The sequence below is a fragment of the Molossus molossus genome, unplaced genomic scaffold (genome assembly GCF_014108415.1).
Source record: "Molossus molossus isolate mMolMol1 unplaced genomic scaffold, mMolMol1.p scaffold_m16_p_14, whole genome shotgun sequence".
In the NCBI taxonomy this organism is placed as follows: Eukaryota; Metazoa; Chordata; class Mammalia; order Chiroptera; family Molossidae; genus Molossus; species Molossus molossus.
The window spans coordinates 10,745,055-10,768,502 of NW_023425349.1; the positions used below are offsets into that span (position 1 = coordinate 10,745,055).

General features: G+C 58.2%; 1 protein-coding gene across 6 annotated transcripts in view; it reads left to right on the forward strand.

The window, feature by feature from the left end:
- The window catches only part of DENND1A (DENN domain containing 1A), a 491,959-nt gene that overhangs the window by 467,071 nt on the left and 1,440 nt on the right, over positions 1–23,448 (forward strand). For 3 of the 6 annotated variants that reach the window (XM_036261261.1, XM_036261264.1, XM_036261263.1), the window contains 3 exons: positions 7,088–7,176; positions 19,611–19,739; positions 22,542–22,797. In XM_036261261.1, the coding sequence (XP_036117154.1) occupies positions 7,088–7,176; positions 19,611–19,739; positions 22,542–22,797 (474 nt within the window). Of the gene's footprint in view, positions 1–1,471; positions 1,529–7,087; positions 7,177–19,610; positions 19,740–22,541; positions 22,798–23,448 lie in introns of all 6 variants that reach the window. The other 3 variants (XM_036261259.1, XM_036261258.1, XM_036261262.1) reach the window with 2 other exon arrangements.

Here is a 23,448-nt window from a genome sequence, read left to right on the forward strand (position 1 = left end):
TTACTGAGGTGTTCTACTTTCTTTTTTCACACTAAGCCTCTGGAATCCAGTGTGCTGTTTACCCTTACGGCATGTCTTAATTCACTCGCCACAGTGGCCATGGGCTCCTGCGTGGGCAGGGCAGGCCTAGACGACGTCGGAGGAACCGGTGGTGGGCCGGGCAGGAAGCAGCCGGAAGCCTCCCAGGCTTTGCTGAAGTCCGAGGCCTCCGGCCTGTGTGGGCTTTTCCTCCCCAGACTGTCGAGGGCACCTGCCCGGGCAGCCGTCGGAAGGACAAAGCTCGACTCTCAAGAGAAAGGATTTGAGGGCACAGCCAAGAAGCCTGTGCTCTGTTGTGTTTTTTATTCAAATCCAGATTTCAAAAGCCAAGCATTTTGTACCATTTTGTGTCTTCATCAGACATTTATTGAGCATATATTTTCTTCCCAGGCACAAGGATTTAAACATTTGAAAGATAATGGGGTCAAATATACAGTCACAGAAGTAGACTTGACTTTGGGTGGTGAACACACAATGCTATATACAGATGATGTATTATAGAATTGTGCACCTGAAACCTATATAATTTTATTAACTAGTATCACCCCAATAAATTTATTAAAAAATTTTTTAAAAGATAATGGGAGCCCTGGCCAGTTTTGCTCAGCGGTTAGAGCGTCGGCCCGTGGACCAGAGAGTCCCGGGTTCGGTTCCCGCTAAGGGCACGTACCTTGGTTGCAGTTTGTCCCTGGCCCTGGTTGGGGTCGTTTGGGTGGCAAACACTCGATGTGTCTCTCTCACATTGATGTTTCTCTTTCTCTCCCTCCCACTCTATGTGAAGATAAATGCAAAAAAAAAAAAAAAAGATACTGAGAAATGGGGCAGGTACCTCCTGTTCATGATAAGTCCCAGGGAGCAGGGAGCACAGAAGGCATCATCTGACCTGGGCAGCATCTTCAAGGACAAGTAAACATTTGCCAGGCAGATCAGGACTGGGTAGTCATCCCCCAGAGGGCGGGCAGGAAACAAGGCGTGAGAACCTAGGGCCGTTGGGGTCAGCCCCGGGAAGCATGGATGAGAAGGATGTGTGGGGTGTGGCGGAGCCCAGGTCTTGGAGGTCTTGGAATGCCAGTCGAGACCCTGCTGCACCGTCACCCAAGGATGGGTGGTGGGCAGGGTAGGGGCATTACAGCAGAAGTCTCCAAGTGGGGTGTGGCAGGGTCGTATTGCACTTTGGGAAATCCCCCTCGGCCTGTGTGGACAGTGGCTGAGGAGACCCAGGCAGGGGTGAGGCTAGAGTGAAGAAGTTGGCAGAAGAAAGGGCCTCAGACATGCAATGTGCAGGACCCGGGACCCACCAGTCAGTGTGGGGGTGGGAAGCAAGTGGTCGAGGGCTGTGGCTTGGGGATGGATGCTTGCTCCCAAGCCGTGTGTGCAAACGCATTCAACCGTCTCCGTGTGTACTGATGTTTTAAGTTTCGCTTTAATACAGCCACAAAGACTCCGTCCCGCTCGCCCGCCGCCTCCCAAGATACAGCGCTCGAGGCCCGTGAGTAGCCGGTGGTTCTGCCCTCCCGACTAACTGCCTGGGCTGCTGCCCCCGCCTGACTAAACCTCGGGAGTTTGAACTCAGCTGCCTTGCAAAAGGAAACCGGGGATTGGGGTTTCCAGCTTCCCTCTCTGCGTGGCATGAACCCGAACTTGCATTTTCTGGCCTCTCCCTCCTTTTGGGGAAGCAGTTCAGGGACTTGCAGGTCCGAGGTGGAGGTCGCGGGGCTGCTGTGCCGTGTGCGTGCCGTGTGCGGGGCGCTGGAGTGTCTCCCAAAGTCTGGCGGCAGGGGCTCCGTCTCGCCAGATCTGGGTTCGGAAATTCACTTGATGTCCCTCCCAAGGGCGGAGGCTGCACCCCGAGAAGGTGGCGCAGCTGAGATGGAGACAGGTGCTCCCGCGGGCCTCGGTGGAGTGCCCCGGCCCCTGTGATGACGTGCGACCAACCCACCCACACTTGGCAGAGGGGTAGGCAAGACGGAGACCCGCACGGCCTTTGCATAGAGAAACGCCGTGGAAAACAGTGTGCGGCCCGAGTTCGGCCGCGGTGAAGTCACCTTCCTTGTAAGCTCAGACTTTGGCCGTGCCGAGGCCTCGCGACTTCAGCAGGTTTCTTCAAAGTGGGAACTTGCTGGGCCCATTGGTGAGGACTGTTTCCCAAGAGAGGAGTTTCTCTGTCTTGTGTTCAAAGTGGCCACCGGTCTTGCAGCTGCGCAAAAGGGGTTGAATCCCCGGCTGGCTGGTTGCGACCAGGGTTTCCCCAAAATGGGTGCCCAGCGCCCTCCCACCCTCAGTGCACCTGTCCAAGTCCACGCTGTGAAAGGTGTCGGGGCACGGGGTGCCAGGGGCCGGGCTGGACCGGGCTGCGTCCACTCCTTGGTGCACACCCAGCGTTAGGGGCTGCTCTCTCTGTGGATGTGGGAAGGTCCAGGGGACTGTTTCCTTCCTCCCCTGCCGTGTGTGGAAGTGAGAGGGCTGGGGTGGAGGCTGGGGGTTAGGTGCCTTCGCCGGTGATAGTCGCGATGGACCCCTGCTGCTGCCACTCACGGGGACCAGCGCAGCTGTCCAGAGGCCGGAACGCGTCTGCTCACTGTGGGGACCAAAGGCACAAACAGCACAAAGACCAGTGTGGGGACAGGCGGTCGCTTCCAGTCTTTAGAGAGAGTTTCAGCACAGTGCTTAGCGACGTGGATGGGGGCGTAGACAGAGCCGGACTTGGGCACCGGAGCTGCGTGACCGTGGCGAGCACTGGAGCTCTGAGCCCGCTCCTGTCTGCGCCAAACCCTCACCCACGAGGGATTTTGTGAGCACGAGCGCCCGACGGCTGTAAAGTGCCCAGCACAGAGCCTGGCACACAGGAAACGTTCTTGGTCTTCCTAGCAGGTTTCAAATCGTACAGCTTCTGAGGAGACAGCTTCTTAATAGCAGTCATCTGCTAGGACTCGCCTGGTCAGCAGATCACCTTGGGCACACCACCTGGTGAGCCTCACAGCCACTCTGAAGGAGGCACTGTCCCACCCAGCGTAGAGATGAGAAACCATGTTTGGTGACCTGGCCAAGTCCCTCAGCTGCAGACAGGAGTCTCCGCGTGCCCAGCGCCCCGGGCGCCGCCCCCATCTCAGGGTGAGGTGCGTGGCAGGGGCTCCTGCAGAGGAAGCAGCAGCAGCAGCTGCCCCTGTGGCCTCTCTGGGCAGTCGTAGGTCCCGGCAGGGACACAGACGGGAAGAGGATTCACATTTATTGAGCACTTTCATGTGCCTGGGACTGTGCGAGACACACGTGTGATTATTTGTTTTCACAACAGCCCGGCCGAGGCAGGTCTGTTTCCTCCGTGCGCAGCTGAGACCACCGGGCTGAGAAGAGGCCCAGCCTGCCTCTGCCCCGACTCCTCGAGCCAGCCAGCCAGCCCAGCGGTCAGAAATCTCAAGAGGTTAGGACCCAGGCAGGCAGCGAGTCTTAGAAAGCACCATGCAGGTCAGGATCGCTCTCCTCGGGAAAAGTCTGATGTAGAGACAGCTGCCGGGACTCCGTGTTGTCTTGCTGGTGGGCATGGTGTGGGCACTCGTGCAGTGGGGACAGAGAGGTCGCCACACCCTCTCGCAGCTGAGCGTGTGGGAATGCGAACCCTGCCCTGGCGCAGGAGGTGACTTAGCCCCACTCCGCTGCATGCCCCGGGTCCCCGGGGCTTTGGTGCACTGAAGAGTCAGGGTGCTGCAGAACCAGCTCTCCGGGCTCAGAAGTCAGAGAGGCCTGCCCTGGTCTGAGTCACAGCCCAGCCACACTTGGGCAAGACATCGACCTTCTCGGAGCCTTCGTTTCATCGTCTATAAAGTGGGTGTAGCATAACCTACCTGGCGAGGGTAATGAGGGTGTGTACAGTTAGTACGTAGCATAGTCCCTAGCATGAAGTGGACACAGACACTCCTGCCAACCCGAACACCTGCCAAGCAGGGTCACTGTGGGGCTAGTTTGGGATCCTAGAAGGTGTGTGCGTTCAGAGCCCTGTGGCCCCAGCGCCCCGGGGTCTGCTCACTCCGCTGCACTCATCCAGACATGTCCAGTGGGCACCACTGCACATTAGGGGTGAGCCTGAAGGCCGGGGATATACAGCCCCTCGAGAACCGCGAAGAGGATGGTCTGACAAGCTCCCGTGTCAGGAGCCCCTGGCCCCCAGCTGAGCTTCGCCAGGTCACCTGGCTGCAAAGGTTCCGGGCGGAAGTGCAGCCATTGGCCAGGGTGGTGGGGCCCGGAGGCCAGCCTGGCACCTGTGGCCGGAGTTCAGATGGTACCCGAGGATGGAGATTTTCTGCGTAGAGAGAGAAGCGAGAGCAGAAGACCGCCTTGCCGTGCGGGGGCTGAGGGGCGTGGGTCGGGGCACACGGGGAGAGGCAGGCTGTGGTCGGTGCACGCGAAGCACTTTATAAGCTCTCTATTTATTACTTCTCACTCACCATTAAAATCCAACGTACTCAGTGCTTTTGTATTCAATACACATTTAACCCCGCCGACTTAGATTTCTCAGGTTTTAAATCCGGTGGGGAATTGGCTGGTTTCCCAACTTTCCCCTCAAGTCCCCCTTGAACAGAGCTCAAAATCCCTGTTTAGCATTTTCTCCCCTGACGCTGCTGGGATTCTAACCCTGTGGGGCCAGTGGTCGCTGCTGTGCACGCATGTGGCTTCTCCCCTCGTCCCCAGCCCCACCCCTCCTGCGCACCCCCGAACCACGATGTGATCCCTGAAAATGACGGGCCAGCCTTGTGATCTGGGCTTAATTAAACCATTTTGTCTCTGTGTGTCTGCCTGGTTGCGGCTCTAGCTGTAGGTCTGAGGCCGCCCGTGTGCATGTGTGCGTGCGCGCGCGTGTGTTTGTGAGATGTGTACATGTTGGAATCTCAAGGTCTCTGCATGTCTCTGGATGGTTGTGAGTGTATTTTTGTGTCTGGCTTTGTCCACACCAGTCAGGTGTGTGTGACTCTGGGTGTGTCAGTAACGGTGCTGGTGACTGACTGTCCCCAGGTCTGTTGTGCCTCCTCCCCCTCCCCTGCCCCTGCCTCCCGCTCCCCTGCCCCTCCCCTCTCCCGCTCTGTCTGTTTTATCATCCCTAATGAAGCAGTCTTCTCCATCGATCCTGCTCATTGCCAAGCCATTCCTTTTGTTTGTTGGCGCTGAGCCATTCAGCGGCACTCTGACAGCTCAGCGCGTCTAATTAGCTCTGTTGTTCTTTTTCCCCATGTTTCACCACGTTGCAAGTTCAGTTGAGGTTGCCACAAACTTAATCCCCCCATTTCAGCCCCAAGTTCACATTCCTAACCCGCCTTTATTGTAGCAGGGAGCAGCCATGTGCAAGGACAGGCCGGCAGGCCTTGATGTCTGCCCTGTCCTGCACGCCCGGGGCAGGGCGGAGCTGCGCCTTCGCCCCACGGCACGCCCGCCTTTGTGGTGGGAAGTCTGGGGGAGATTCCAGCCAGGTGATCCTGTTTACAGCCGCCTCTGGCCCGGCCGAAACCAGTTCACCGTCAGAGTGGGTGGGGGCGTATCCCTTGGAACCCAGCACATGGTGACTGGATGTCGGCTTGTGGCAGCACCGTTCTAACAACAGCGATGGTAATAGCAACGTTCTTATGCACTTCTCAGATTCCAGGCAGCGGCATTAATTTGTTTCTAAAAATCTGGCTGAGGGACCACTCGAATACCAGACTGAACAGGATGCTAGGCAAGGGTAAGGCCATCACATCAGGTCTTCTCATTCAGGGACACCCCACCCCGGCTCCTTTTGTTATTGACAGTCTCCCTCAGGAGAAGCAAGGTGAGCGCTTACGGAGCCCCAGTGTGTGCCAGCCCCGAGCCGGCGCGTCCAGTGGGTCTTCACGGCACCCCTCAGAGGCAGCAGGTCTGGTGGGATGCATCTGGCTTTTTTTTTCCTTTCGCCACATCTTGGTTGCCAGAGGAGGCTGAGATCAGACAGGCCAATCTACAGGGAAAACTAGGGTTAGAGCAGACATGCGGAGACCTGAGGGCTTGATCAGACTCTATAAAGACTTGTCTTTTACGTAGCCAACTTCTGTCATCTGTGTTCCTAAGCCTTTGTGCTGTGTCGCCCACAAATTGTGTGGGGGTGGGGTTCAGAGAAGAGGGCGGGCCGGACATGGAGCCTGTGTGCTCCCCTTCCCTGTCCTGCCCGAGAACCTCAGCCATTGTGGCATTTCCCGCTTGGTCCCTCATCTGCAGAGAGAGCAAGCCGCCTGCACGGGGCTCAGTCATCTTTCCTGGCTGTGAAACTCGCAGGTAGACTTTCTCGGCTGAGCCCTCTCCGGCCTCTCTGGCACTGGAAACGCACGGAGATTCTCGCCCGACTCCCAGCCCGGGCTCCAAAGGGGGAGAAGGAGTCAGCAGATCAGGAAAAAGAAACCATCTTGTCACCGCAGCTCAGCTGTGGGTTAGGAAGCTGTACGCGCCACTGTCCGTACACCCCCACCCCCGCCGTGTAGCACCCCCCAGGATGTTCAACCCTGCTGGGGGTGGGGGCTGCACGGACGGGATGCCCTGGGCAGTAGACAGTGATTTGTGTGGCATTCTCCAGTGCTATTATTTGCTTTCTTCCCTCTCCCATTTAGAGAGGGAAATAAAAACATCCTGTAGTTCAATTGTAAAAATAATAATAATAAGCACATGAACCCTAAATACAAAGTCTGAGTAACACCTTTTTGTTCTACAAAACCGGTTTCTGGGTTCTAGAAGCGGTGAGTGGGGCCTTATGGACCTGAGGACCTCTGGTCCGGGTCCTGTGCAGACAGAACCTCACTGCGCCCCCGTGGCAGCCCTGTGAGAGGCAGGGAGGGGCCCCGACCTGCAGATGAGGGGCCCAGGCTCTCCGGAGAAGCTTTCCCATTTAGGCCCGGAATTCCAGCTCGGGTGTGGTGGGGTTTAGCAGAGCCTTTGTGGCCCATGCTGTAAAGATTCCTCAACATTTATTGGGGGTTGCTTATCTTAAACTTCCGAATATTCCTGTACGGCTTTCCAACTCACTCTTTCTTGGGGTCCTTCCCCGTGCCCATTCTAGGTGCGCCCTCCCCGCCCACATGTTGTGAGGAGACCGAAGAGCAACATCACGGCTGAAGGCCGAAGGACGTCCATCTCAAGCCCCGAGCAGTGAGTTCCCCCTTGCTCCCCGCCCCTCCGTCTGCAAAACCAGCGGGGCCAGCACTCCGGCCCCCTCGCTGCCCCACCTTTGAAAGGCTTTCCTGGAGCCCAGGCGGGAGCTTCAGAGAGGCCAGTCAGGAGCTGGGCTTGACCTCATGCTGCTGCTGCTGGCCGTTGTCACACCAGTGGGAGGCCCAGAGGCCAAGCAGCCGGCCACCTGGGCTGGGTTTTGAGCGGTGTTGCCCAAAGGGTACTCAGACAGGCTCAGGAGAAGGTTCCAGGCCTTTTCTGATGCTGAAGATGTGGGGTCAGGAGGAGAGAGTTGGAGCCTAGTCAAGGAGGTGACTTAAGGAGGGCCTGCCCCCTCCTAGGCCTGGGGCTCGAGGTCTCCAGAGCCTAGGCGTATACACAGGACTGTCCTATCCCCTTTGCTTACCTGTGCCATAGCTTGTATGTTATCTGGGCTCTGTTCTCATACCTCCCCTCAGGCCCAGGGCCCACAGGGCAGGCGCTCGGGTTTGTACCTAGCATAGGACCCACCTTAGAGTCACCTGCCTGGTAGATGTTGGGTAGATGCGGTAAATGATGAGGCAGGTGTACAAGCAGTGGCCAGAGCTGCCTGGATAGGGTGAGGCCCAAAGCTGTGCACCCCCCATCTGGAGCAGGGACCACTGCTTCCATCACGGGGTGCATTGCCTCCCTTTGTCCCCAAGGCACACAGCCCTTGGGCTCTGCCCACACAACTCAGCTACACACTGGCCTCCTGTGATCCCTTGAAAAAGTACATGAGAACATCTCAGTCGGGTTGTTTGGGAAACCGAAAGCATTGCCCAAGGACCCTGACGTCCCTTGGGTGAAGAGGGGAATGCTCCTCATGCCTGCTCTACTCTCAGAAGTGGTCCAGGGGAAGAAGTTTCGGGAAATGGTGGGCCCCAGCTAGAAAAGGAGCCGAGGGAAGAAACTGTTCTGAAATGTCAAGCTGTGGCCGACCCCAGACTGCAGTACACTGCAGCTCCTCCAGGATTCCCTGGTTTACAGTGCGGTGTTGGCCGAGACTGTTGTGTCAGAGAGTCAGCCTCCCCAGGCAGCCCTCAAAGCTTGCCCAGAGCTGTAGGAGACTGTGTGTGTGTGTGTGTGTGTGTGTGTGTGTGTGCGCGCGCGCACACGCACAAGCGCGCAGGTCTGTCTTGGGAGATGCTTGGTTATGTCCAGTTTGGAACAGAGGACTCCTGAAGTTGGGTGTAGGTTTAACTTTTGCTCTGACAATAGGACAGTAGGGGTATTGAGGAATAGGTCCCTGGCCATGACTGGCATGGATGATGATTGCCCCCTTGTGGAGAAAATGATGAATGGCATCAGAGTTTCTCAGACCCTAAAGATTTCTCCCTAGGGGTATGAAACTAGTCACTCTTCTTTAAAGCCACCACTTTAAATCTGGGCTGTCTTTTAGCCACTGCACTGTGGTGCAGGGTCTTGGCCTGTAGATATTGAAATGTGAACCCAGAATACCCCTGCACCACACAGAGTCACCCAGACCAACATCACTGCACATTTGGTGGAAGCATTACCCATTCTGTGGCCAGGCTCCGGTTAGAGGTTGGGTCTCCTAATCGCGTCTGTTTTCGCCGCTGCTTTTCCAGCGGTGATAGGAGATGCCGCTAGTGTGCGCCAGAGCCAGGGTCTGGTAATCCCGGCCTCCTGCTCGTGCCCAGAACTGTGTCAGCACTGCTTCCTGTTTCTTCTTCAGTGTGCCTTGTTTCAGGTTTCTGTTCAGCGGACGTGGGGCTGAGACGAACCACTGGCGGCAGGGGGGTGGTTTAGTGGGTTGGCACACTGGCGGTGACAGTAAACAAACAGGTTCTCTGTGACCGTACGTCACAGATAGAGGTGCGCTTTGGGACATCATTCCAGGAGTTTCTGTTCACATGTGTTAATGGTGGGGGTGGGGGCTGTTCTCCCATAATGCCATTGACATTCGTGGTGCGGCCCGGGTGTTTCCTGCGTCTTTTCCCATGTGCCCCACCCCCACCTTGGCCCCTCCACTTCCACATGCCGTGTCACAACAGCGCTTGGATGTGTTTTTCTCAACTGTCATCAGCTCCAGCTGGCAAGACCAAGTTCTTGAAACACAGGAAGCATCCAGCGGAAAATATTTTAATAAAACAGACTCCTCATAAAATATTGTTCTAGGGAGGAAAGAAACCAGCTCCCCCAATCTGTCAGCATTGTGTTGGGAGACACGAGAAGACAAGCCAGCAGGCAGGAGCCCAATTCTAATGGGCCTTTGTTGCTGGTGGCTCCGTGTTGGGCACACAGATCGGTGCCTGGGCCTTTAATCTGGCCTGGTTTTCTGGACTCCTGGATCGCTCTCTCCACTGGCAGCATCTGAGTGCGTGGGAAATGTGGAGGATTTGGGTGACAGGAGAGGTAAGGGATCTTTGAAGTAGAGGGAGGGATTCAGTCTTCCTGACTTCTTGCCCCAACTCTTCCTTTCAAATAGCATGTTAAATAGTTAACATTGTGGACAGAGAGATGGAACTGCTTACGACAAGCCCCTCTCCCGGCCGCCTGCTCGGTCTGGGGTTCCTCAGGACCCACGCTCTGGCCAGTCCGTCCACTGCAGTCTGTCTCTTCCTTTCCAGGTGATGTCCATCTGTCCATCTGTGTACCCATTCTTCAGCAGATGTCTTTGAAACCCTACTAGGTGTGAGCTACTTAGGGTTTTGAAAAGAGGCCTTCAAAGGGAATCCCCGTGCTGACTCGTGTGGACCTGAATTTTCCCAAAATGAATTTTATTCCTATGTCAGATTTTCTTCCTGAATCAACAGGAGGTGTCCTTGCCCCTTAAAACCATTTGATGGCAATTGGAAGAACACTTCAGAAAGACTTCTGGGGAAAGCATCCCTCGGTTCTTCAGTTAACATTAGCTAATTAACATTCAGTAACTGTTTCTCCCCAAGAGCTATTAGCTTCTCCCATTATCATTCAGAACAGGGCTGGTGGACTGCCCCGAGCACTCCCTGGGTGGGAGTTGGTGTGGGAGGGATCCAGCAGCAGGGCTGGGGTCAGGGGCCGGCTAGCAGCAAGCAGGGTGGAGCACCTCTCCTGTTCTCTGTTCTGGGCCCTTCGGGCTGCTGTTCATTTCTCCCTCTACAGAACGGGGACTCGGGCTCAGAACATGGACTGGACCGTGTCCCAGGGTCATCCAGTTCGAGGGGGCAGGGCCGGGACTCCGCATGCTGCTGGGCTTCATTCTCTCAGTTAACTCTCCATGGGGGTCCACCGCGGTCTGGCTTTTCCTAGACAGCTCCAGGTCCTACGAGGGGGGCCCATGCCACCCTCCTTCTCCGGTTCCCTGGAGTTGGGAACCAGAGCTCTTCAGTCCTCTTCCTGCCAAAGAAGCAGTGTCCGCTGGGGCCTGGGTGTTTCCATCTGGGGAAGGGAAGGGAAGAGAAGCATATTCACTGAATGTCGCTTTGGATTGTGAAGGGTAGCAGTGGCTTTCCCATTTTACAGATGGAGAGACTGAGGCTCAGAGAGAGACTGTCTGAGGACAGAGGCCTCACCCTTTCTTCTGAACCCTCCAGGCTCTTTGTTAAGAACCTGATATGACTGCACTCTCTGCGTGGGAGGGCAGCGGCGGCCCAGGGCACCCTGGCCAGAGGCGGGGTGACCTGCTGGTCCCCAGATGCCTCTCTGCCAGGCTGTCTTCGTTCACCGCAGGAGGGGACAGGGCAGCAGCCCTCCCAGAGCTGCTGAGAGAACAGGAGATGGTTCCATGCAGACTTCACCTCATTTCATCTTCACGACAACCCAGACATCGGCTGTTTCCTGGGTCTTGGTGGTTAAGGGGTTTGCAGTCCACATGCATCGGATCTGACAGGCCGCCAGTCCTGATCACCTTCGTCTCACGTCTGGGGGTGAGGCACAGCACACCCCCCAGGCACACGAGTCCGGACTGGCCGCGGGCTGGCTGTGTGAAGTTCCGCTGCACTCAGGAGACCAGTCCAGACTCGGCCCCCGGAGGCCCAGAGGCTGGCCCTGCTCACCACTCTGGCCAGGGCCACGCAAAATCTCCTTTCAAATAATGTTTACTTGTAAAAATAACCCAGCGGCCTTACAGACAGTCTGGAAGTTAGGGAAGAGACGATTTCATTCTGCACCCTCCTACTCAGCTGCTCACCAGCACCCCTGAGACTCCGGCCGTCTTTCCTGCGTCTGTGCGGACCTGCCGCCTCCACGACGCCCGTCCTGTGGACCGGCGCCCTGTCCCTGAACTCCTGCTGCTGGTGGCTGCGGACAGCCCTCCTCATGGGTGAGCGTGCCCACCTCGCCACACGCCTCAGCCTGACCTGCTGGTGACTGTGGACAGCCCTCCTCATGGGTGAGCGTGCCCACCTCGCCACACGCCTCAGCCTGACCTGCAGGTGGCTGTGGACAGCCCTCCTCATGGATGAGCGGGCCCACCTCGCCACACGCCTCAGCCTGACCTGCAGGTGGCTGTGGACAGCCCTCCTCATGGATGAGCGTGCCCACCTCGCCACACGCCTCAGCCTGACCTGCAGGTGGTTCCAGACTTCCACTCACATACAGATGCCGGCGTGGATGTCCTTGCCCTCCCGGCGTGTCCTCACCTGTATCATCACGGGAACAGCGCGTAGCACTGCCGTTAGCCGAGTTCTGCACGTGGGCGCTTCCCACGCTCCTTCCACTGAGTCCTCACGAGAGTCCGGCTGTTTACTGGAAGTGACGGACCCTGAGAGGCTGCCGCTGCCCTTGGCTGCACAGCTAGCCAGTGGCAGAGCTGCGTTTTAAATGTCTCTTTAACGCCAGAATCCGTACCCTCATCCGCTGCAGAGGCAGGTTTCTGCTCCGTGTTGCTAAATAACTTTCCAAAAGACGTGTGCCTTTGCTCTCCCACCGGAACTGTGGGCCCCCAGGGGCGTGTGGCCGGGGAGAAGCACCTCCTGCCAAGGAGAAGGCTGCAGGCGGTGCTGGCGGGGCGGGCAGTCTGCCCTCCAGACTGCAGCCCACGCTGCTGGGGAGGAGTCCGGACATCTGCAGCACACTGCGTGACCCCAGCGCCCACAGCCCCGAGGATTACACCGAGTCAGAAGAGCTGCCAGAGCATTTGGCGACAGCTCTGCCCGAGGATGGGTCTCGGGACACTTGCAGCTGTGTCTGTTCGGGCCAGCCGCACTCACGCTGCTCTCCCGTCTCCTCCAGACCTGGGCTCAGCCTCGGCGCCCTCCCGCTCAGCGACAGGCCTCCAGCCCCTTTCCTCCTCCCAGAACCAGAGCTGCCCTGGGGTGTGGTCCGTGAGCTCTGCTGGGATGGTGGCCTGGAGCAGGAGCAGGGTCAGACCCGGGCAAGCCTCTGCCCTCTGTGTTCAAACACAGTGCCTATGAACACCCCGAGGAACAGGACGTGGGAACCTGCCCACGGGGGTGCATAGCCAGTCCCTCCTGCCATCTGCAGCCACTGCTGCAGCCTCAACCACCTGACACCCCGACGCCTCCCCTCCCCCACCCACATTCCCTGGGCGACCCCTGTAGCACTGACCTACTGCGCTGTAGTCTTCACCTCCCATGGGCTGTGCACACCCAGCACCCAGGCCGGGAGTCAGGGCTCCGGGCACAGCGTGTGTCCAGCTCGTGGACCAGAGCCTAGCCCAGCCTCTGCTCAGAGATGTGCACTGAGAACGAACAAAAGAACCACTGAAGGCAGGTTGGAGCGCACAGCCCGCAGCCTGGCGATGGGGGCGGGGTGTCAGTTAACAACCACAGATGTGTAAAGAGCGCCTACTACGTGCAGGTGTGCTTAGGATGTGACTGTGAAGCCGCCGGCGTCTCCCTGCTGAAGCCAGGAGCTGCGGGCAGCCGAGCAGCATGTCTTCAAGATGCCAGCTGGGCCCCGGCCCCAGGGGGTAGGGCAGCTGTCTGGGTACTACCCACTGGCAGGCTGCCAGGACCCGCTCTCTGAATAGCCGGGAGTGCAAACACCGAGCAGAAGGCCCCAGACCCAATTAGCAAGGCGAGAGGCCCCTGACCTGACCAGGCCCCTGCCCTCCTGCAGTGGGTTCTGGGCCTGGGGACCGAGCTGAGCCAGAAGCCAGACATGGAGCCTGGGCCCAGACTGGAAAGCAGGGACTGCCGAGGAGCCTCCGGGGCGTGCAGCAGCCCAGGACGCCCAGGCGCCACCCAGGGCCGCGCCGGACGCCGGGAGAAGGTGCTCCGTGCTCCAGACGCGGCTCACTCAGGCACCTGTGAGGGCTGTGCCACCCAGTGACCCCCTTTTGCCTGTGTCCTCGTCTCCCTTCACCTCCCGCTCCCCAGTCTTCACTGTGAAGGCGTCGCTTGCTGCCCAGCCGTAGGGACCAAGGCTCGAACACTCAGGGGTGCCTGGGTCTGGGACGTGCACCTGGGTCTGCCGGGTCTCACGTCCAGGCCCACCGCTTTCTCACCTGACACCCCACCACACCCCACGTCCACCACGGCAGACAGAGAGCGCATGGGCCCTGGGGCCCGTGGCAGGCAGGGGCTGCCGTCAGAGCAGGGAAGTCTGTTCAGTTTCTCTTCCAGGTCGGGACAGTGCCCCGGGCTGTCCCTGCCCCGTCTTCCCTCCACCAAAGAGCCTGAAGTGGGGCAAAGCCCACGTCCTGTGCTTCAGCCTCTCCACCTCGGGGTGTCCACCAGTGGCCTGGGAAGGACTTCCCAGGGCATCTGGGCACGGGTGTGGACGTGTGAAATCGGTACCAGTGAGTTTTGTTAAAAGGAGGAATGAACACGTGAACACACAGGTCGATCAATAATTAGGTGGATGGATGAATGAAGGTTGGGAGGGCAAAGGGCACAGCCGAGCCGAGAGAGGAGACCAGGGCCCGGCCACGGGGCCTCCCTGCTGCCTGCCCAGCCCTCAACCACCCTAACCTCGACTGGGCTTGTCCTTGGGTTCAAGGCCCTGCACACCTGGTCCCTGCCAACCCCGCCCCACCCCAGCTCCCTGTGCCCACTCTTCCCAGAAACACGCTAGGCCGTTGTGCAGCCTCTGCCACGGTCACGGTTGAAAGCCCAGTCCCCATGTACCTCCCAAGTGGGCCAAGTGCACCCCAACCACTGCCCTCCGGCAAAGCAGGTCCCAGTGGGGTGGAAGGACCTAGTCTCACACTTAGACAGTTCTGACAGGAAGATGCCCTCCAGTGATTCGCACCTTGTTTTCAAGTAGATATTCACACACAACTGAGTGCAGAGGTGCTAGCCCAGTGTGTCTGTGTCCAGCTGTCCCTCCCTGAGACAGCCTTTGCCCTTACCCGGGCCACACGTGGATAGCTCCGGCGCCCTTCCCCAGCTTCCTCTGTGGGCCCCGCCTGAGCTCGTTTGCCCGGAGGCCCTCTGGCTTCCTTCGGAGCCTCTTCTGTGTTGTTAGCCTGTCTGCATGCCAAGGTGTGGTCGGAGTGTGGGTCCCGTGTCCCGGTGAGGGGGCGGCGCGGCAGGGTCCCGTGTCCCGGTGAGGGGCGTGCGGCAGGGTCCTGTGTCCCGGTGGGGGGGCGGCGCGGCAGGGTCCCGTGTCCCGGTGAGGGGGCGGTGGGGCAGGGTCCTGTGTCCCGGTGAGGGGGCGCGGCAGGGTCCCGTGTCCCGGTGAGGGGGGCGCGGCAGGGTCCTGTGTCCCCGTGAGGGGGGAGGCGCGGCGGGGTCCCGTGTCCCGGTGAGGGCGGCGCGGCAGGGTCCTGTGTCCCCGTGAGGGGGGAGGCGCGGCGGGGTCCCGTGTCCCGGTGAGGGCGGCGCGGCAGGGTCCTATGTCCCGGTGACCGGGAGGCGCGGCAGGGTCCCCTCAGAGGGTTCTGATGTGCTAGGACAGGCCCAGATGGGGACCAGGAACCTTAACTGGGAAGGTCTCTGGGGGCAGGGACCACCCTATTTGTCCTTCAACACCTAGGCAGGAATCTGTCTGTCGGCAGGTGAATGTGGCAGCTGGGTAGTGGTTGGACGCTCACTGTGCACCAGGTGTTATGTAAAGACCTTTACAGACATTTTTGTTCAGCTGTTACAAGACCATCCGGAGGGCTGTAAACTTCCCATTTTACAGATAAGAAATTGAGGTTCAGAGAAGTAAGGTGACTTTCCCGAGGTCGTCTGGCTGGGACGTGGGGGTGGCGGAAGGCTGGCTGGACAGACGGGCCTCCACCGGGGAGGCAGCCCTGGGCTGTCCTGGGCTGTCCTTGCTCCTTAGCCCCACGGGCCGTGATCAGGGGACACCAGAGCGGTCGGTACATTCACAGGGAAGATCTCTGTGCTGGAGTGAAATGATCCTTTAAGAAATGATCACCAGCTCCCTTCACTGCCTCCGGAGACCAAGTCCTTGCTGATTTCCCCCTTCTTTATCTCAAGTACATTTAAATGTCAATTAAATTTGAAATATCTACATTTGTCAGCATTTCATTTTGGGCCAGCGTGACGTGCCGCTGATTTGTCCACGCGATGTGACACATGAAAAAAACTCTCAAGATGCAGATCTTCCTCATTAAAAAATAAGCCCGTGCGATCCCAGCGCGGCGAGAGCCACGGCGCACGTCCGCTCCCGACGCCGCGCTCTGACATGGTATTTAAAAAGGAACAGCCGCGCCTGTCACCACTGTCACACGCGCGTGCTAACCGGCGACACGTTAAACCAAACATTAGAAAGGGTTCAGGAAGTCACCGGCATGGGAGTGTGTGCCGAGGAGGTGGGCGAGCGGCAGCGGCGTGGGAGATGACGCGCCCGGACAGTGATGGACGGCGGGCCTTTCTTTCCCGCCCGGACTCGGCAGCCCTCGCTGGGCAGCTGGTTCGCAGACAGCAATTTGTGTATAATAAAATCCAGGCAAGTGGTGGGTGGCAGGCTGCAGGGTAGTCGCTGAATTGGGTTAATGAGGGAAGAGGTACACTTTTTTTTTTCTTTTTTTCATATTCTGCCTTAAGCTAATAAAAAATTTAAACCTGGACGTTTTCGACGGTTCATCCTTTATCTCTGACAAATATCTGACTGTATGTTCCATGGAAGAACATGAGCAGCTGAATTTAAATAAGTTTATTTTGAAATCTCACCTTTTCTTGAAAGGGGAAGGGGAAACACCCTACACCTTATTTCATTGTTCCAGACCCACAAACCGAAGAGGCAGGATCGCAGAGTGGTGTGGAGTCAGGGAAATGCCGATTCCCCGGTCGGCCTTGAACTGCTGTGTGACACGGGACAGGCGACTCCCTCTCTGAGCACTGGCTTCTGTATCTGCGAAGTGAGGATGCGATAGGACGTGATGAGGAACTGTCCGCACAGCGCTGAGCTCAACGCTCGTGAGTCCTGCTGGCGTCCTCAAGGTCACCGGTGTGGCCGCAGCTGGACTGAAAACGCTCTGATCTGACCAAACCACACGGCCCAGTTCCCACCTGGGCGCTCTGTCTTTCGAGAGCCAGACAGAGTGTCCGCGATGCCAGAGCCTCTGGAACCACTGCCCAGCCAGCCTGGCGTGGCCAGCAGAGCCGGCCAGAGAGTGAGCTGGCATCGGGCTCCCTCTCCCAGCCTCCCTCCAGGACACGCCAGCGGAGGTCGCCGTGAACTGAACTGATGGCACCGAGGTCCAGGGCAGCACACAGGCCCTGTGCTCTTCCACGAATCCAGACATTCCTGCAGCTGCAGCGGCATCCGGTGCACACGCCAGGCTGTGGCCTCTGCTTCCTTGTCGAACCCGGCGGGGGGGCCATGCTCGGATGGCTGTTGGGAGGCATTCAAGGTGGGCTGGAGGGCTTCCCAAGCCCTTCATAGACCTGCACCACCCCCTGCTGGCAGTCCCTGCTCCTCACTTCCTGGCGGGGTCACTTGGTCACAGCTCTCCTTTGCCAGCGACTCCCAGGGCTCAGCTAGCACTGCGTCCGCTCACAGCAGGCCCCCAGGAAGTGCCTCTTGGTTGGATTTGTGGATGGACAGATGGACTAGTGACAGGCTCGTCCTCTATAAAGGCAGTATATTGAGACCTTCCTGCTAGGCTGTTGGGAGGTAGAAGTAACCTGTGCAAAGTCCTTGGCACAGTGCGTACATGTGGATGTTATTTAAGACGTTTTCCTGAGACTCCCAGCTACTCCCTGCCCCCAAACATGGTCCCTTCTACAGGTCTCAGCATCCCAGAGGACGACGGGGACTCGGAGAGGAACACTGCTATACTGCAGACACAGGCTGGTGAAAGGGACGCCAGGACTCTGGTGGCTGTGAAGATGGGTGAAATGGGTGCCTTGTCCCCCCAGCACGCTGGCTGCCACTCATTCGGTCAGCAAACTTGGACTGTGCTGATGCTGTGCTCCAGGTGGGGGTAAGGAGCCCGGCCCTGCCCTTGAGCTCAGCTCAGGAATACAGTGGCGAGAGATTCACGTGTCCCAAGGAGGAGCTCTGCAGCTGGGCCTCCAGGAAGGCTTGCGGAGAGGGCCATCGGGCTGCCCTCCGGAGCAGGACAGCGGTCAGCGCACCAGGCAGGGCCGGCGCCAGGTGCATGGGGGAGGCAGGGGGCGGCCGCACCAATGGGCAGAGGCAGATCCATGGTGTCTGCCCTGCTTGGGGCTCGGACTGGGCACTGCCATTCCGCAGCCCTCCCCCTGCCCACCCAGAGCGTCATCCCCAAACGTCTGCACACTGCTGTTCCTGATGCTTTACCGAGTGGGACCACTCACCACACAGCCGATCGCCAAGAAACTGCGATTCAGAGAGCAGATTCACAGGCGTTAAGCAGGAGAGTGACAAGGCCGGGTCTGTGACTCAGAACAGGATTCGGTGGCTGTGTGCAGAGTGGCCCTTGTGCTGCACCTTGTCTCCTGTCCCGGTGGCAGTGGGAGAGCCGAGCAGCCTTGTCCTGAGGGTGGCCAGTGCGCATCTCTGCAAATGAAACCTTCCCGCTCTGCTCTCCGGAGCCCAGAGGGAAGTCCCCGCCCGAGCCATGCTCTGCCTGCTCCAGGAAGGGCCACGGTGTCACCCTCACGCCCTGCATGGCGACCTGGGGGAGGACAGGAATGCTGTGCTGGCCACCTCCCTGTGCACGGCCCGAGCAGGTGGCCTCCCCTCTCGCGTCTCGGCCCCCACTTCGGTAGGAGGAAGGACCGCCTGGCCACCTCCAAGGGGACAAGAGGAAGCGCAGGGGTTGGGTGTGAATGTGCTGGGGTGCGTGGGGCCCTGGGAGCCAGCCCCCGAGTTCCTGGGCGACAGCCAGCTTAGCACCCAGGATGGCAGGTCGTGGCCAAGACAGGTCAGAATCCACTCCAGTCCCCGGGCAGCTGCTGCCCCTCACTTGCCCTCCAGCCGTGGTTCCTGCGCACTTTTCTTAGACATGTTGCTTTTTCCTGAGATAAAACTGAGTGGAATTGCATCGTATAAAGCAAAGAAAGGAGACTGCTGGGGTGAGGGGCAGGGGGTGGCCCCCCTCAGGCACCTAGTGTCTCCTACCCACTGTCTCCTTAAACTTTACTGTTGCCCTTGGCCATCCTCGGCACGTGCCCCGCCTGCTGTCCAGGGCAGGGCTGTGGACTGCCCGCTCCCAGCTGGGGGCCGGGCATTGGCCGCAGGGCGGGCGTTCGAACCCAGGTCTGACCGCTCGGGGGCCTGTCCGTGTGTAATTCAGGAGCCGCGTGGAGCGTCTCTGGGCTGTGTGTTCGTGTCGGTAGAGGTAGAGCTCACAGGTGGCTGACAAGCGAGATGTATTTTTTATAACAATGAATATTTAATTTCCACATCACAGATGAAAGACTCTCTGAAGAGGCATCTGAGAGATGCCAGAGAGCGGCCGCTCATCAGAAAGGGTCTCTCCCGAGCGCCCCCCCACGCGGCTCCCTGCCCTCCCCAACCAGCTTGTTTTTTAGTTTTCCCTAATTATTGAAATAGATATGCACATTGTAGAAAATGTAGACGACACAGAAAAACAAAGGGGCAGGGGGCCCTGCTCCACTAGCTGTCGTAGACACTGAGACATATACTTTCCGGCCTGCGTTTTCCATTGCAGATGGAGAAGGTGGTCTCTGCCCGTCTGCGTCTGGTGTTTAGGTCCCTTTGTCAACATGCAGTCACGGGGAGCATAACGTTAGCCAGCAGCACCGGAATTCACTTCTCCAGCTTCCTGTCGCTGGAAATTTAGGCTGTTTCATGTTTTAATGTTATAAACGTGCCAGTGGTGGACACTTTGTGCGTAATTCTTGGCCATGTTTCGGGTTATCTAAGTGGAAGTGGAATTAGCAGGTCATGGATGTCTGGATCCTGGTTTAAAGCCCTTAACACGTGGCAAGCCCACCGTTTCTTTTCTGTTTGGGACCAGCCTCCTTACCTGGGGGCCGGTCAGGCCTCCCCCAAGGCTGGCAGCTGGGCCCCCCGCCCCACGTGGAGTCCTGAGGGCGCCTCCTAACTGTTCTCTTCTCTCTTGTCTCCCTCTGCCCCAGCCTGGTAAAGCCCTCGCGACACTATGCGGTCTTCCTGTCCGAGGACTCCTCTGACGATGAGAGCCAGCGGGAAGAGGGCCCGAGCTCTGGCTTCACCGAGAGCTTTTTCTTCTCCGCTCCCTTTGAATGGTCTCTCCTTCCTTCCTCCGTTTTCCTGGGCTGGGCGTGGTGACTCCCCGGAGCCTGGGGGCAGGTGGCCAGTGCTGCTGGCCCTTGTGCTGGGGGGACGTCCGGTGCCCCAGTGCTGACTCGCAGGGCGGATGCCACCTCGTGTGCCTCTGGTCAGGGCGTTCGACCTGCCAGCCCACAGGGGCTGTGGCCGTGGAGCTCGGTGACGAGGGGCCGGACTGTCCAGGTGTGACAGGCCCAAGGGTCCCTGCTCCTCGCACGGGGAAGTGCGCTTACCGTCACTGGGGTTGGTGGCTGCGACCTGCCTGCTGGTGATGCCCAGGTCCTTGGTCTCAGCACGTCTTGGAAAGCCATGGAGATGGAGGGTCCGATTTTAAGTTTAAAACAAGAAAAACGTATCGCTCTGGAATGTGTGTATAATTCTGGCATATCCAAACATTTTACTGCTCTGACTTTAAAATAACTTTTATCACTATCATTCATAGGCCAAGCCTCATACGAATTATGAATTGGAATTAAAAAAAGAACATTTACCACAATCCAGCCACCCCTCAAAATTAAGCTTTTCTATTCCCCTTTTGTGCCCCTCTACCCACAAGTGTCCCCGAGCTGGCACTGAGCGAAGGGGTCGGGTCTGTGTGTGCTGACAGGCTGTAACGTTTTTAATGGGAGCCTGTCAGGGAGGGACCTTCCCGTTGCTGGGCACCAAGGGGCCCACATAACCCCAGAGTGAACAGTTAGGTTTATGGAACAGGGGATTCTTCCCCTCCCTCTCCCTGCTCTGCCCCCTCCTGGGCTGGGCCCCTGAGAACCCCACAGCTCTGCTCCTGCCACTGTGACAGGTGGGGGGGGGGGCTGGCCCTTTCTGACACCAGCTCACCTGTGACCACCGGCAAGTCGATCCCTTCCCGGTGTCCTCACTTAGCAAGTGGTGGCCTGAGTCAGCGTTGCCTGAGCTTCATTTCACATGCCACCTTCTCCATAGCGTGAGCCTTTTAAGATGTTTCTTTTAAAACTTTAAAAAATTAGCCTTGTCCTAAGCAATAACATCTACCATACCATAAGCTTAACGTATCAGTTATTATTTCTACTATTAACTAAAGATAGAAACATTGGAATAAGAAATGTTTATGCAGGTATCCACATCACCTTGCAGGTAAAGGCACTCCGGGTGACGTCCAAGGACTCCCCCACCACAGAGTCCAGCAGGTCATGCATTCTTTTTAAATTAATTGGTGCCTGAAGTATTCAAATAATGGATAGTGCTCACTCCTTTAGCCAAGACCTGTGAAAAGTGGAGGCTTTTGTGCATGTCTGCACAGGACCTGGCCCACCTTAACTCCAAACAAAATGGTTCTTTTTTTTTTTTTCTTTTTAAAAATGTTTTATTGATTTTTTTTAGAGAGAGGAAGGGAGAGGGAAAGAAAGAAACATTGACTGGCCACCTCCTGCACGCCCCCTAGTGGGGATGGAGCCTGCAACCGGGGCATGTACCCTGATTGGGAATCGAACCGGAACCTCAGTCCATGGGATGCGCTCAATCACTGAGCCACACTGGCTGGGCTAAAATGGGTTATTTTTAATGAACACTACTTCCTTACGTATATGAAGCACACTGACTTTATCTACTTCTTTGTGTTCAAATTTTGTTAAAGGGGCTCTAATTCCTTGTACAGATGGCTTAGTCATTCAGTGAGGACTTTTAAAGTCTCTCCTACTTGGCTCGCATTTCCACCTCTTGCCAAGTGCTGTGTGGCATAGGGTAAGTTACTTAGCTTCTCTGAGCTTCCGTTTCCTCATGTGAGGTAGAGATGTGAATCTCCTTCACGGGCTACTTTGGTTGCTTCAGCAAGATGTTACAGGTGAACGGAGTCCCTGCCCAGAGACCAGACTGAGCCCTCTCCTCCCCGTCTCCCGCCTGCTTCCTGCAAGTGAGCCTTTGCACCACCAGGTGGCGGCCTTCCCCCGCTTCACCAGAGTCTTGGGCAGTTTCTGCCAGACACCGCCCCCTCGGGGTCCCAGCCTCCCCGGCCTTGTGGTCAGAGGAGGTGGGGCGCTGCTCTGGCCTGGGCGCCACTAGAGGTCAGGGTTTGTCCAGCACCATTCTCCACGTGCGCAGTGGTGCCCCGGGGCTCAGGCTTGTGAGAAAGAAACCCCTTGTCACTGAGGTTTGGGTGCATGAATGTACGTCATGCTGTTAGCCTCCGCGCGCTCTGTGCACAGGCACCGCTCACCTAATGCCCACCACTCCTGCGAGGGAGGTGCACTCTGCAGCACGGAGCCACTGAGGCTCAGAGAGGTTAAGTGACTTGCCCAAGCCCCCAAGCGGGAGATGGCACCACCAGAGCTGGAACCAAGGTCAGCACAGGTTCTCCTTGAGGATCGCGGGGTGTGCTGGGCCGCTGAGGGGAGTTTCCCCAACTCCTTTCCCAAAAACTGTTCCCCAGACCTGACTGCCACAGCCTAGGGATGAGGCTGGCTGCCTGTCCCTTTCTATCCGTGTCCCGCTCCCCACCAGCCATTGATCCGACGGGCCCCGTGACTGGGTGGGAACCAGACGGGTTCCTCTAGCGTAAGTTAGAGCCACAGTGACTTGCCCAAGGTCGCACAGTGACCAGCAGAACCCAGATTTAGTCCAGGTCTATCCGAGTGCCACTGCCCTCGGGGACCCAGGACACTCTCCTGTCCCCAGGGCTCCTGGGTATGATCTTCAAGACCTGGAAGTTCTTGGGAGTGGGGATTGCTTGCTTCTGCCACAGAGGCTCCGGGCGGGAGGGTCCAGCCTGCTCTGCCTCCTCGCAGGCCGCAGCCCTACCGGACACTCAAGGAGTCGGACAGTGCGGAAGGCGAAGCGGAGAGCCCTGAGCCGCGAGCCAGGGCGCCCGGGACCCCTGTGCCAGCCCCACCCGACCGGGCTGCCAGCACTGACCTCCTGGGAGACATCTTCAGCAGCCTGGACATGGAGGTGCCACTGCAGCCACTGGGCCAGGCCAAGAGCTTGGAGGATCTTCGGACCCCCAAAGACCTGAGGGAACAGCCGGGGACCTTTGACTATCAGGTAAGGTGGGGGCGGGGGCGGGCACTGCTGGGGCTGGAGCGTGCACACTGGCTGCGGGTCCCCACGTGGCAGGGAGACAGCCACCTTTCCCAGGTCCTCAGCCGGTGCTCAGGGTCAGTGCCAGGAGGGCCAGCCGGCCGACCTCCTCTCGGGGATCCCTGGAGAGCGTGTCGGACCTGACGGGAGCCTGCCCCACTTCCATCTGCATGTCAGAGGGGCTGGTGCCCAGCCTCTCTCGCCAGGACTGCCGGGGGCCTGGGGTTGCTCCCACCCCCACCAGGGAGACTCCTTGGAGAGACTGGATTGCTCACAAGTCACCTGGGGTGTCCCACTGTGGCTTGCAATCTGTCACACCCCCTCTGTCCGCTCCGTGCTGCTCCTTCAGCTGCAGGCCGTCTGCTGTCTGGGTCCCGCAGCGGGATCCCAGGGCTCCCACCTAGCCCGGGACTCCTGTGCACCCCTCGGCCAAGAGCAGGGAGGGGAGCCCAGGCCGCGGAGCGGGGGAGTGGCTGAGCTGGGACTTGCGCCCAGTCCTGTTTCCCCGTCCAAGCCTGAGCCGCACTTGCCCGCCTGGACTCACAGGTGACAGGAAGTGCCCACATGCTTGGAAAAGTACAAAGGACCCGGCCAGTAGATGGTCAGCGAATGTCC